The sequence below is a fragment of the Crocodylus porosus genome, unplaced genomic scaffold (genome assembly GCF_001723895.1).
Source record: "Crocodylus porosus isolate Cpor-Errol unplaced genomic scaffold, CroPor_comp1, whole genome shotgun sequence".
Classification (NCBI taxonomy): Eukaryota; Metazoa; Chordata; order Crocodylia; family Crocodylidae; genus Crocodylus; species Crocodylus porosus.
Window position 1 is genome coordinate 58,645,404 of NW_017728950.1, and position 13,885 is coordinate 58,659,288.

The following is a 13,885-nucleotide window of genomic DNA, read 5'->3' on the forward strand; positions in this document are numbered from 1 at the left end:
TAGCATAGGGTGCCAGAGGCAAAAGTGGACATGACTAAAGCATTTCACTCTGGTAGCATTTAGATGTAGATGGTCACTGAGACTGCCTATACACATGCTCGGAGGCAGGGGCATGTTAATTAGAGCCATTCCCAGGCAGCCGCAATAACTAAAATGCTGCACCGTCACACGTATTAACCTCCCAGACATTTAAAAATGGCCGCAGGACACTTTATCTAAACCTTGTTTGATGAGGTTTAGTTAAAGTGCTCCATGGCCATTTTAAGCATTTTAAAATGCTCCACAGCCATATTAAGCAGTGGCTTAATACACATGATGCTCCAACAATGCTGCAGTGTACTTATTAAAATGCAGATCAGGCTCAATTAATCAAGTGTCCTCTGACGCATTCTAATTAGAATGTGAAGAAACACGTATATAGTCACCCTTAGGGACCGCTGTTCATTGACAAGGGTTACAGCAGTCCTAGGCCACAGCTTGTGTGGGAGATGTGCACAGCAAACACTATTAGGGAACCATGATCAATTCCTTAATGTCCACCCAGCTCTCCGGGTGTAGGAAATAATCTGTTCTTTAATTACATATAGCACTCCTCCAGGTTATTCATTGTTACAGACAATGGTAATAATTTTTAGGTAACAACCAATAAACATGTTAATACTGTACTCAAGCAACATACCAACCTCAGAGTAGTTTCTGTGCAGCTTATCTAGCACTTTTAAAAGGACTTCAGTTTGATGGAGCTGGCCATAATCTCCCACTTCTTTTCTTATACCTTTGAATACCTTAGTAAAAGTGCCTTGCCCAAGACTCTCTTCCTAAAAGGCAAAAAAAAAAAAAGGCTGACCACAAGAAAGAAGCAGTCAGACAGACTTCAAATACCTGTGAGTTCTGGAACACATTTAACAAAAGTCTCCATAAAGCACATGAAAACCTTTAGAGCTAATGCAATTCAGTTCAAGAGTCAGATTAACAGAAGCAGGGAATAACCATACTGGAACTAGGTTCCCCTAAAGCTTTGTTTTAATGAAGACTTATACAAAGACTCTTCTTGGCTATCTGGGAACATTAGAGATGGACTGCTATGAGAAGCAGAAGAGGAGATATTGTTTCTGGGCATCTTCAGGAATAAAGAGAAAAAAAGATTTTTAAAACAAAAACTTTTTTATTAAGGGAAAACATGTTAAAATATTTTTCTTAAAGTGCAACCAAAGGAAATAGCAAAATATCTTGCTACAAACAGGAACCAGATTTTAATAACTCTACAAACACCCACTTAAAGAGCAGTTAGACATATCTACAGAACTTACAAATATCAAATCCTCATTACGGATTTTGTGAAAGACCATTTGGTTGGCATTATTGTGTCTCTGTAGTGTGGGTGACGTAGGTACAGAGACACCATTGCTCCTGAAGACTAGAAGATTAGATTTATCTGGAAAAGAAAAAGAAAGATGACATCTCATTAAAGACTTAAACTGCAATGTTTATTAACTGCAGAATTATTAATAAGTAAAAATGTTATTCTACTCTGATTAAAACACCACACCAGAGGGACAGAGCAATTTATTTAAAAATTCAATGGTTCATTAAACAAATGTCAAATCTGGACCTTTCTGGCCAGAGATAACACTTTGGTTCTATCTTTTCTCTCTTGATTATATGTTTCTCAAGCACTCTTACTTTTGACCAATACAGCATTATAGTTCTGAAAATATTGCACATCACTTTTCATATATTTTAACTTTTACTGTGTTTGCAGGAATACTTAAGGTATATTAAAAAGCACATAGATCACTCAAATCTTTTGCATTCCACATCTTTCTTAACAAGGATGCTATTTAATACTTTTTTCTAAAAGCTCCTCTGGTACTTACTATAATCTTGCTACTAGCTGCAGGCCTTGACTACCTTATATCTAACAAGCCTATTGCTATTACCTCCTTAGGCAATTTTGGGAAGAGACTCTGAGTGAAGTCTTACCAGTGATGCAACTGGGGTGGAAATGGGCATGCACAGATGTGGTTGTAATGAGAAACATCTTTTAAATACATCAATGGATGTGTTTTGATGCATGATATGTAATATTCGAGTGAGACTTGCTAAATTTAGCAGGTCTTTCATAATGAAGATGTGAAGAAAAATACCAACACAAAAATGCTGCTGATCACTGCCAAAAACACTGAAAAATCTCAATGATTAAGGTGATTAAATGCCTGTCACTATTTACCTGTTAATTCCAAAACCAAGGAAACTGAAGATAATTAGACATATTTGTGTCAATAAGTAAGGGTTACAAATCTTACCTTTTGGTTTTGGAGGGCAGCATCTGGTAAACTGGAAAATGATAGAGTCTAAACGCACTGTTTCAGTCTGATAGCAGTTCAACAGATCCTTAAGATTACTGAAACTTCTCTGCGTTCCACTTAGGTTATACTCCCCAGTCTCATTTTTTGTAATTAAGCAGTGCTTACAATCAGTGATATTTTCTCGCTACATAATTTTTCATTTAAAAAAGAAAAAAAAAATTATTATTTACAAATTTAAACAAAAACAGTCAAATAACTAAAGAGGAAATTCTTAAGTGATGCATTACTCTTATTTGATATTTCAGTCCTAATATCTAGTAAAAAAAGATACTGATTCTATGTTAATAAGACTAATGGAAGGCTCTGGAAGCAGCAGTTAGCATTTTACCATTAGCAATGGAGGACGCAATCCAAAGATTATAAAAAATGAAGACAGTATTTCATTGCAACAAAAGTCTTCATGTGAAAATGTAATGATAGAAGAAGTTCCAGATCTGAATGCTGAAGAGAAGACATCAAAGGAAATACGGTTTTTTTGGTTGTTCCTTGCAGCACATGATATTCTTCTGACAAACACCTTTCTGACAAACACCTTATGAAGATCCATGCTAGATTCCTATTTTTGTTGTCTACAGTTCTGTTCTAGGTCAGTCTTAACACATGACAAATTTCTCTAAAACAAATTTTGAAAAGGTCATTGGAAATTTTTATACTCTAAGAGCTCCCTAAATTGTTATCATGTGCCCTATCATTACAGTGATATGGAAAACATTCTTCCAAGGAATACCAAATATCAGAAACCCTCAGGTTGTTCAAAAAGAATTGGAGCAAGAAATTACACAAATCTGCTATTAAACATGGATGATCAAATCAGACAAAAAGTTCTAATATTCAGTTTTCCCTGGTAAAAAAGAAACAAAATTTCCTCAGTGAATGAGCTATGTGACTCTAGAAGACATTTGTTTCCTTGTTGGTTATGTTTTTCCAATTTAGCAAAGATGCCTATATGTCTGATTAACCAAATCCTAAAATGGCTCGTTTTCTTTTTCTTTCCTTTTCTTTTTTTATCTACACAGTGGCATTATACATTACTGTAAAAAACAAAGACAATACTGAGGGTATTTTTTAGAAAAACAACGAGATACTGATTTCAAGACTGAAAAACTCTATTAATTTTTCATATAAACAAAACAAAGCCATTTAATTATATAGCAATAAAATGCGCATTAAATAAATGTTACAAACAGCAATATCAGCAACAGATAAGAATTAATATCTAGTTCATGTACGCGTCTAAAAGGAATAAACACCAATTTACTGTCCGTAAATGAAACACCATTATATAGTGGTCCTTTCTAACACAGAACTATTTTTATGGCTTTTATAGCAATATAGGCTATGAGTTAATGTTAACATCTGGTGCAGTATACTAACCTCTACAGCAAAGGTAAGGAAGTATTTCTTAAAATCTTTAGGACTGCAACGAAGAACATAGAGGCCAGTCTGATTGCCCGCTTTCTTCAGTTTATTGATTGCAAAGTCCATGCTATAGTAAAAAAAAAAAAAAAATGTTTATTACTGAACAACTTGAGAAAGAAAGAACAGCAGAGTTTTTCACTAATGACTGCTATTATAAGATAACTAGCACATTGTTGACAAACTCAAGATATTTAATACAAGGATTAATTCAATGCCTATGTACAATGATGCTTGCTTTTTAAAACTGCAAGGTTTTTTGCTTATTCTTAATCAACTTATTTCACATGCTATTTTTTAACACAAGGATACATACTTACATGAGGAGGAATTCTACTGAAGGTTGTTATGATAGTAAAGTCACATGTTTTATCAGAAGCTTTATAGTCTAGAGAAAATTTAATTTCTCATGGCTGGTGAATTTTTAATTCCTATCAGAAAAGGGAAAAGTTTCATCCAAACAGCCTCACGACATGCTAAAGTCACCTTTATGCAAGCAAGGTGACAAACCTAGGGAAGGGGCTCACAGGAGAAAGAAAACTGGATAGTAAAAAAAAAATTTTTTTTAAATCCTGAATAATCAATCCATCATTTCAAACTGTGACATCAAACAACCATGAAACTTATTGCTATGCATTCTCTGGCTGTTCATCTCTGGTTCCAGAGTTTATGAATGAAATAGCTTGAGAGGGTCTAGGCTTAGCACATAATTTAAAACGGTCTTAAATCAAATTAAAGAGCTGACTACTCTTTTTTACTTATCGGCCACAAGGAGAGAGAAGAGCTTTATTTAATAGCATTGGTGTTGCTCAATCTCTTGTGGCCAACTTTCTGTTATTCCTGCTTTTTCCCCAAATATTACTGGAAAATTCTCAGAGTTATGGCTTAAGTGACAAGATACTAATTTTGTGCAATTTATCCCTGTATGCTATGTATACTGGCTTGTTCAAATTATGGGAAAAAATCCAATCCACTTGCAACATGCAGAATCATAGAAAATTAGGGTTAAGAGGGACCTTAAGAGGCCATCTAGTCCAACCTGCTGCTCAAACCAGAACCACCCCCAACTAGATCATCCCAGCCAAGGCTTTTGTCAAGCAGCCTTAAAAACCTCCAAGGGTGGAGATTCCACCACTTCTTTAGGTAACCCGTTCCAGTGCTTCACCACACTCCTAGTGAGAAAGGTTTTCCTAATAATTAACCTAAACTTCCCGTTACAACTTGAGACCATTGCTCCTTGTTCTGTCATCAACCACCACTAAGAACAGTCTTGCTCCATCCTCTTTGCAACCACCCTTCAGGTAGTTAAAGGCTGCTATCCAATCCCCTCTCAGTCTTCTCTTCTGAAGACTAAATAAACCCAGGTCCCTCAGCTCTTCCTCATAACTCATGTGTCCTAGCCCCCTCACCATTTGTGTTGCCCTCTGCTACACTCTCAATTTGTCTACATCCTTTCTATAGTGGGAGGCCCAAAACTGAACACAGTACTCCAGATGTGGCTTCACCAGTGCAGAATAGAGGGGAATAATTACTTCCCTCAATCTGCTGGCAATGCTCCTACTAACGCAGCCCAATATGCTGCTAGCCTTCTTGGCAACAAGGGCGTACTGTTGACTCATATACAGCTTATTGTCAACTGTAACCCCAGGTCCTTTTCTGCAGAGCTGCTGCTTAGCCAGTTAGTCCCAAAACTGTAGTGGTGCATGGGATTGTTCCATTCTAAGTGTAGAACTTTGCACTTGCCCTTGCTGAACATCGTAAGGTTTCTTTTGGCCCAATCCTGCAATTTGTGTAGGTCACTGAATCCTAGCCCTACCCTCCAGCATACCTACTACAACCCCCAGCTTGGTGTCATCTGTGAACCTGCTGAGGGTGCACTCCATTCCCTCTTCCAGATTGTTAATGAAGATATTGAATGAAAGCAGTCCCAGGACTAACCTCTGCAGTATTCCATTTGATACTGGCTTGCCTACTAGACATTGAGTCATTGAATGATCACTCCCTGTTGAGCTGAACAATCCAGCCAGCTTTCTATGCACCTTACAGTCCATTCATCCAACCTATACTTCCTTAACTTGTTTGCAATAATGCTATGGGAGGTGGTATCAAAAGCCTTACTAAAGACAAGGTATATCACATCCACTGCTTCCCTGCATCCACAGAGTGAGTCATCTCATCATAGGAGGCAATGAGGCTGGTCAGGCATGACTTGCCATCAGTGAATCCATGCTGACTGTTCCTAAGCACCTTCTCCTCCAAATGCTTAGAAATGGATTCCTTGAGGACTTGCTCCATCATTTTTCCATGTAAATACTCACTTTATTCTCCCTACTTGACTTCAGGGATCATATAATCTGAATTCACAATATAAATAACGGTACTATATGAAATATTAAAATCAAGAAACACCAAATTGCTTCTCCAAAGAGCTGAAGAAAGTGACCAGGCAACATCTGTACAAAAAGCAGTTAATGGGTTAGCAATTTCTTGTTTTTCTACTCAATTACTGAAGATAGTAGCATTTGAATTTGCCTTTTTTGTTTGCAACTCAGAATATATTTCTGCTAGATCCTTCAGTAAAAACATACGATCTTCTGTTTAGGACTTTATACATAGTTGCTGGCAATATTTACAATTCCCTAAATTTTGCTTTATGTCTATGCTTGCATGGTAGAGCTAGAGGAAAAAGATGAACTTGGAGCAAGGCAATTTTTTAATATTCTTGCATTAATTTTCACAAACTTTATGTACAACACACACAAAAGGGATCATCTTTCTCTTGTTCCATGTTTTCCACATTATCTCAAGAGCAGCTCCATACAGGTGGCAGAATACAGAGCTGAGATGATAGTAAATATAACAATTAAAAATGGTATACCCCTTTTCTTAAAATGCCAAAAGGAAAATTTTATTTTAAAAAATATTTTGCGAAAGTGAATACAGAATGCAAACACATATTCTATTACATAAACATATACTTCAGTACATCCATCAGATTTCAATCCAGTTAAAGCTTGCCCTTCAACAATAAAAGTGCCTTATTATATTGCTTCAAGAACACTGCTTACGAGATTGGTCCATGGCAGTTGCTTTGGATATTTTCAAGCACGGAAGGTGGTGCTACTTCTTTACAAAGGTAATGGTGAGCATCTGCAGTTAATCTGTAATATCCATCAATTAATGATACAAAAGAGAGAGCTTCTTTCAATGACTGAAATTCAGCCTCCTATGAAAGTCAGGTAGAAAGAGAAAGTTCATAATAGTTAATATAATTCTCAGACAAATATAGCAACATTATATATGAAATACATAAGCACACATTAATAGCAGTGATGGCAATTAATACTAAAATAAATCTGGGTCTTTTTGTTTTACTGGAGCACCTAGGAGACTATGGCATGTAGCAGCATGCCTTTGTGCTAGACTCTGTACAAACAGAAAAAATTGACAGTCCCTGTCCCAAAAAGAGGACAATGTAGTTATAAGACAAGAGACAGCAAATAAAGAAGTATGAATTAAAATGAGTCCTCGCTGGTCAACACAATAGGCAGTGGTTTCAACTTACAAGCCTCCCAGCTATTATCAAGTTTCTATGTAGGAATCACAACAAAGATTTGAAAGAGAAACAAACGAGTGGCTTTGCTGCACAAGAAACAGAACAAAAGTGCTTATCTGAAACTTGAACAAATTGGCAATAAAGGGTGGCACCATGGCCCAGATCACTGACAGAAGTTGAGTGTTTCATCTGTGCAGGTGGATAGGAAAGCTGCATCTCAGAGATGCAGAAAGACTCTGCCAGACTTTGACATAACCTAGAGAAAGAGCAGTCTCAGTTGAAGATAACACCCAGATTATAAACCTAAGAAAGAATAAGGGTAGCAGAGATGTCCAAAGTAATCAAAAAAAGAGTGTAAGCAAAGCAATCTTGGGGTAAACAGGACAGTAAGAACTTCAGTTCAAGTACATTTTAGTAGTCAGCTCAAGCTCAGACATTGATACAGCGAAGTCAGAGTGATTTTAATTCGGACAAAAGATGACAGGTCTGGAGTACAGAGAGGTATAACTGTGAGTCACTTGCCTACCAGTGGTAGCTGAATCTGTACTTGTGGTTGAAATAACCCAGAAATAAACTGCTGAAGTAGAGAAGGAGACTGATGACACAGCACCCTAGAAGCTGTTCAGTAGTTTGGAAGAATGAATGGCATATTTCAAAGATGCTAAAGGAGAGTCTGTGGAATCCAAGGAAGAGATGGGTGGTAGAGGTTAGGGTAACCTGTCTGAACTTGATATATCACCTGAAGGTTAGAGATGCATAATGGGCTCCCATCCCACTTTCTTTGAATTAAGTCGTATTGGGAAACATTTTGCTCAGAATTCTTGAAGGAGTTCTTTTACTGCTCCCAACTGTAAGAGGGAAATGACTTCTCATCTTAGATGCATCTTGGGATACCAGGACTTAAGAAAGGATGGGAAAAAAAGAAGAAAGGGCAGAGCTGGGACAAACACAAGTTGAATGGGATATCCCACATTCATAGCTCAGACAAATGCCCTTATATCAGCTTAATCAGCTGCCCATGATTGCTGAGCATTGCTGTGTTGCAGGACATGAAAATCTTGAATTTTAGAGACTTGTTTCTCCTGGCTTTTTAGGGAGCATCAAAGACCAGAATCTCTCAGTTAAAAGACTCTTAGAACTTACTACCAACAGGCAAACTAAGACTATCTAGATAAGTATCATTAATTGCATGAACAATAAAATAGCTCTAATGAATCTCTTTGTGGATCAAAGAGATGCAGGTGCTGTGAGGTTCCATCTCATGAATGTGGGTACTAATCAGGAACTGAGGAATTGTTGATGCTATCTCACCCTTTGTACCCCTAGCTGGGGTGGTCAGAAGAGCACCCAGGGCTAAAGCATAACCCAAGAGATACTGCTATTTGAAAGAATCAGGTCTCATGCAGTCTACACTTGTCAGATGAGTACCAAAAGTAGAATCTAAATGGACAACCACTCAAAGAGCATCTTTTAAATTTAAATCCACTCGAGGAATTTTCAATTTATCCATATTGAAAGACATACATTTTTGAGAATAAACAAACTACAAACTTGAGAACATTTATGATTTTATAGAAGACATTGTTGAACAATAAGTGTCATGTTTCTGTTAAAGGTGAAAACCTTGGTTTTCTCTTAAAAAGTTAATAGGGCATGTTTTCTCAGGAAATATTTTCATTTGTCTGAATTTCAATTTCTACTAAGCCCTGATTCACTAGAGAAGGGGTGCTCAACTTCTGGCCTGTGGGCCAAATGTGGCTCATGGAGCCATTGCATCTGGCCCACGGGGCTCCTCATGGGTCAGAAAGTTTAGTGCTGGGGGAGCAGTGGCAATTAATATGGCCACCCTCCCTCCTGCCAAGTTCCCAAACCCCAAGTCACATGTAGGGGGTTGGAGCCAGAACATGACCCCTCCTTTCTCTGCATGCAGCTGGTTCGGGGCTATGCCATGGCCCTCCCTCTGTGGATCCAGGTTGGGCTGGGCCATGCCCCCTTATCCCCCTGCCCCTGTGAGACTCCTCCTGCAGGGCCAGGCTGGGGCCACCTGCCAGATCTGGCCTACAGATGGACCAGGCACTGCTCATCCATCCTGCTGGGCAAAAAAGTTGAACATCACTACACTAGAGGGCTCTTTCAGACACTGAACAGAAAAAAAGAAATAAAATGTTCTTTAAAGATGATCTGAGAATTTCCAGCAATAAAGAGATAAAGTAATGTCATAAAGTTGCTGAATTACAACCCTGTTCCGTAATCAATAGTAGATGACAAACAGAACCAGAAGGTTCCTACCAAGTGCATCCCATGAAGGTACTGAGCCAGTGACATGACAATAGCTATATGAATCTGGCTGAGTTTCTGAACACAGTTACGTTCTTCCTTCTAAACAGACTCTAAATTTCTCTGAAATTAGACAACCACTTTTCCACACTCGTTTCATATGATTATGCGCTTACACACACCCTTCACATTCTTTTGTTCCTTTCAACCTTTTGTTTCATCTCAGACTTTCAAAGCCTTTTCATTTAATTTCATCAGCACCTCTACAAGTAAGCAAATAGTAGCAAGTTGACAGCTAGGAACATGGAAATTGTTGTGCAGCATCATAAATAGGCAGCTTTTTAACCCACACATTGCTTTCCTCTGAAATTTTTGTATATAGTAAGTCCAAACTAAATAACAATTAAAAAAGGAATGAATTTTGAGACTTAAACTTCAATGAGTCCAAATGCAGCAATAACCAACCACACAATTCAAGTATTTAAAGCATCATGCCCTGGTGACAAGAGAAAGGAGGGATTTTCATAACAGGAAGGTTTTAGGTTCAAGTTATATTCTTCTCTCTCACACTTTCAAGATGTTTCCTCCTATTGATTTCCTCCTATGTTTTCTCCTCTCAAATTGATCATATTCCATATATGCTTCTTTGTGACAAACTCAGTTAATTCTGGATTCCAGAAGATGTGGTCTTTGTTTTGATACTTGGCTAGTAGCTGTGCAACAACTACTTCAACTGCAAGTCACTTTAGGAGGCAGGTAATTATTACCATATTTTTCTTGCATTTAATATGCTCCAGAATAAAATACGCCCCTTGTTTTTTGAAAGGCAGAATGAAGAAAAATTTTCCTCATAGTAAGTAACTGAGTAAAGTAGCAAGGGAGTTAAATATACTCATTGTTCTGCTCCCTGGAAATCGCACACAGATTTTATGTTAGTTTTTACCCAGTAAAGCAGAAACTGCCATTATAATTCTCACAAATAATGGACAGTACAATTTCAAAGAACTGTTTTTTGGGAAAAAGGTGCATGTTGTATGTGGGAAAATACAGTATACCAAATTTATAAATGGAAAAACTAAGGTTAAAAGTGTATTTGATTGAATCAAGGCCACAGTGATGGTCAGTGTAAAAAGCAAGATTAAAAACCCACAAGTTCCTATTCCCTGATGACAAGTTAGAGCCAGGAAGGAAGTCAGGTTTTATCAGCTCTAGCCCAAATCCAAATTCTCTAAGTAACTGGCAGAACTCCCCTTGTCTCATAGAAAATTAAAATAAACACAGATGCCAAAGTCTCTTAATTTCTCTTCTGCCTATTGTTTTAAAAAGCCTCCACTGGTTCCTCCCTGACAGGGCCACAACTTAATGGTCTTCACATGGGCCACGGAGCCAAGAACACGGAGCCAAGGTATCTAATCCTGGTGCTGACATTGTCCAGGGGCACAGAGAGAAACAACTCGCACACCCCCCCAACCAATTTCCCCCTTTCCAAAAGGGGAATAATTTCTAGCAACATCCCCCTATATTGGTAAAAATGCTTCAAAATTCCAAAATATACTATTTGGAATACTAATAGCATTCCTCGCACTTATTCCTCATACTATTTATTTCTCACACTAATTGCTCATTATTTTTATGTACCTGGAAGGAAGAGGAAGAGCTAAGTTTTCCATCAAATCCTAAAGCAAATACCTATTTTTCCAAGGAAGCTTTGGCAGATCACATATTCCAGTTCTCTCTCTCTAGGGTTCTTTACCAGCCAATACCTAAAAATAACTTGCATTCTATGATCAAGTGCCAAGAGATTGTACAGAGTCCTCAAATTTCTTTTTACAGGAGCTGCTGGTAACAACTATATTTCCCAGTTGTTTCAACAGAATCAAAAGAGGTTGTTACATAGGTTGTATTTCAAGCTGTAAGAAGTTAGTCATTCTTTATCTTTCATGTGCCACCAATGTTGTACATCTAGTAAGAATGAAGTAGCCATGTAACTGTAAATATTAAATATATTATAACTTTTTTTCTTTTTTTTTTTGAGAAGACAGTGTTAAAAAATAAGGTGCATTCAGATTTACTTTCTGCAGGAAGGGAGTCACTTTAGTTATATATTTGAAACTTGCTGGCAGATACACAAGACACTTCTCTAATTGCACACACAGAAGGCTGAGCCAGGAACTCTGAAGCTAGGCAGATCAGCAACAGGGCCGAGAAAGAAACCACTACGTAATACATTTACCTCAACTGGGAAATGCAGTTGCAAATGCAATACAAGAATTTTAAGAGATGTATGTGTGACCTGAATTCACACACACTAAGTTCTCTCGATGACATTTTGTAAGGGACATATTTATACCACCAAACCATCACTTTTCAAACACACAGCTCATCTGGCTGGCTGTGCTGCGTTTAACATTTCTTCAGATGATTCAGAACTCTCAATCCTATGTGAATTGGGTCAATTCACAAGGAATTACAGGATTAGTGATGACGTTAGGGCAACATATGCTAATCAATAATAATATTTAAGCGGAGCAAGGGAAAAGAATGTGTTACAGATAAAGTGGCAACCTTAGTTTTAAATGTCCTTGTTTTCATTTCATATTTATGTATGGTGCTTCGAAGAATACAGGTGTCTCAGTGTATTGATACAGTGATTTTAACAGTTTCATCTCAGTTTTACTTTTTGCACAAGTAAATTTCACTAATGCTTGTTGTCTCATTTAGGTTTATTAGGATACCACAAATTCTCAGTAATTACACCATACAATCAAACCAACATGAATATGCAAATGCTAACCAAAATAAACATACCATATTCTTGCTGTCCTGCTTGTGAATGGTAACAATTCTACTTTCACTGGAGCCTTCTTGGCTTGCTTGCTTAATGCTGATGTCAATGATATCAGGAAAATCACAGTATGTCTGTAAATCCTGAAGTACAATATTTGTAAAGAAATTATTTTCTTTATTATATTATTGATGTACCACAAAACACTCTAGAATTCATCTAACTCTAGGTATTTTTTTCCCATATTTACCATTTTCTGCTGACAGGAATTCAAATATTGAGCATCAAGTAAATAACATGGCTGATATGGATTTTCATATGAAAAAGTACATGAATGCTCATCATCCACATGAGTTATATGCATATATATGTTTTTTAAATTCATATGCAGCTCAGCTTAGCTGTTTGATATGGTTCAACCCAACAGCAAGGAGCTAAATCAAAGGAGGCCATTAGATAAATGCGCAAACTGATTTTTGAAGGCTCTGATTTCGATACAATTTCTACACAATAGCTCCCGACAATCAGAAAATATCACTAGAATTATGAATTCAAGGCTGCTAGTGAAAAATTATCCGGTGACTAGCAGATGCCTTGTCAGTGAAGTAATCAAAATCATATTGATGCCAACAAGGCCAATTAGTCAAATCTCAACTTAGTTTCTAGTGCTCCTTGAATGCACAAATGAAGAGAATCCACATACATCCAAGTATGGAGTTAGATTTTTAAAAATGCCGAAGAACAAATACCTTCTTATAAAAGTGCCATATTACATCATGGGCTATGATCACCTGAAATACATACATTAAACTCAGTAGATTCCAAAGGGTCTATATTTTTTGGTTTTATGTATTATAAAACAAACCTGTATTAAGAGTAGCAATGTCATTTATGTATTTATTTTTAAAACACGACCACCTCCAGTATTCATCTTTGGAAAGTTCCTAAAGTGCTGCCCTGTGGTTTGTCCTATTTACATCGGCGAACTCACTGAAAAAGGAATTTTATTTTATCTAAATCTAAAGGCTGCTTAAAAAATGTCAATACTACAGACATGTTTTACTACAGTAGAATACTGTGAAGATATTAACATGGAATAAGGCATGTTCCTGAAGTGACAGTCTTCAGAATAACACATAATTCTCCAGATATGCTCTGCAAACATTCCATGTTTACAAAAGAACAAATACCATGAAATTCCATGCAATTGTCCAAGAGTCAGTAATTTCTGACTAACCACTAACTTATTTTGTACTAGCAGTTACCATCAGATATGGTAAAGTTCAACTGTTTAACAGCTATGATGGGAAACAACGAAAAATGGAAAACCATGCAGATAAAGAATAAAATGCAACTGTGTATGACTAAGAAATTACTGAATAATTTAACTGTTTATTTCTTAAACTTAGGGTATGTGTATACTACAACTGTAGTTGGATAAAACTGGCTAGCTCAGAGACCAGTAGTAATTTAGTGAAGGCA

At 37.1% G+C, this 13,885-nt stretch overlaps 1 protein-coding gene across 1 annotated transcript in view; it reads right to left on the reverse strand.

Annotated features, from left to right (window-relative positions):
* JAK2 (Janus kinase 2) overlaps positions 1 to 13,885 on the reverse strand; it is a 93,798-nt gene that overhangs the window by 35,690 nt on the left and 44,223 nt on the right. The window contains exons 7-12 of the mRNA XM_019555155.1: positions 12,427 to 12,546; positions 6,854 to 7,011; positions 3,744 to 3,855; positions 2,307 to 2,493; positions 1,311 to 1,435; positions 684 to 818 (exon numbers count right to left, since the gene is read on the reverse strand). Of these exons, the coding sequence (XP_019410700.1) occupies positions 684 to 818; positions 1,311 to 1,435; positions 2,307 to 2,493; positions 3,744 to 3,855; positions 6,854 to 7,011; positions 12,427 to 12,546 (837 nt within the window). The remainder of the gene's footprint in view (positions 1 to 683; positions 819 to 1,310; positions 1,436 to 2,306; positions 2,494 to 3,743; positions 3,856 to 6,853; positions 7,012 to 12,426; positions 12,547 to 13,885) is intronic.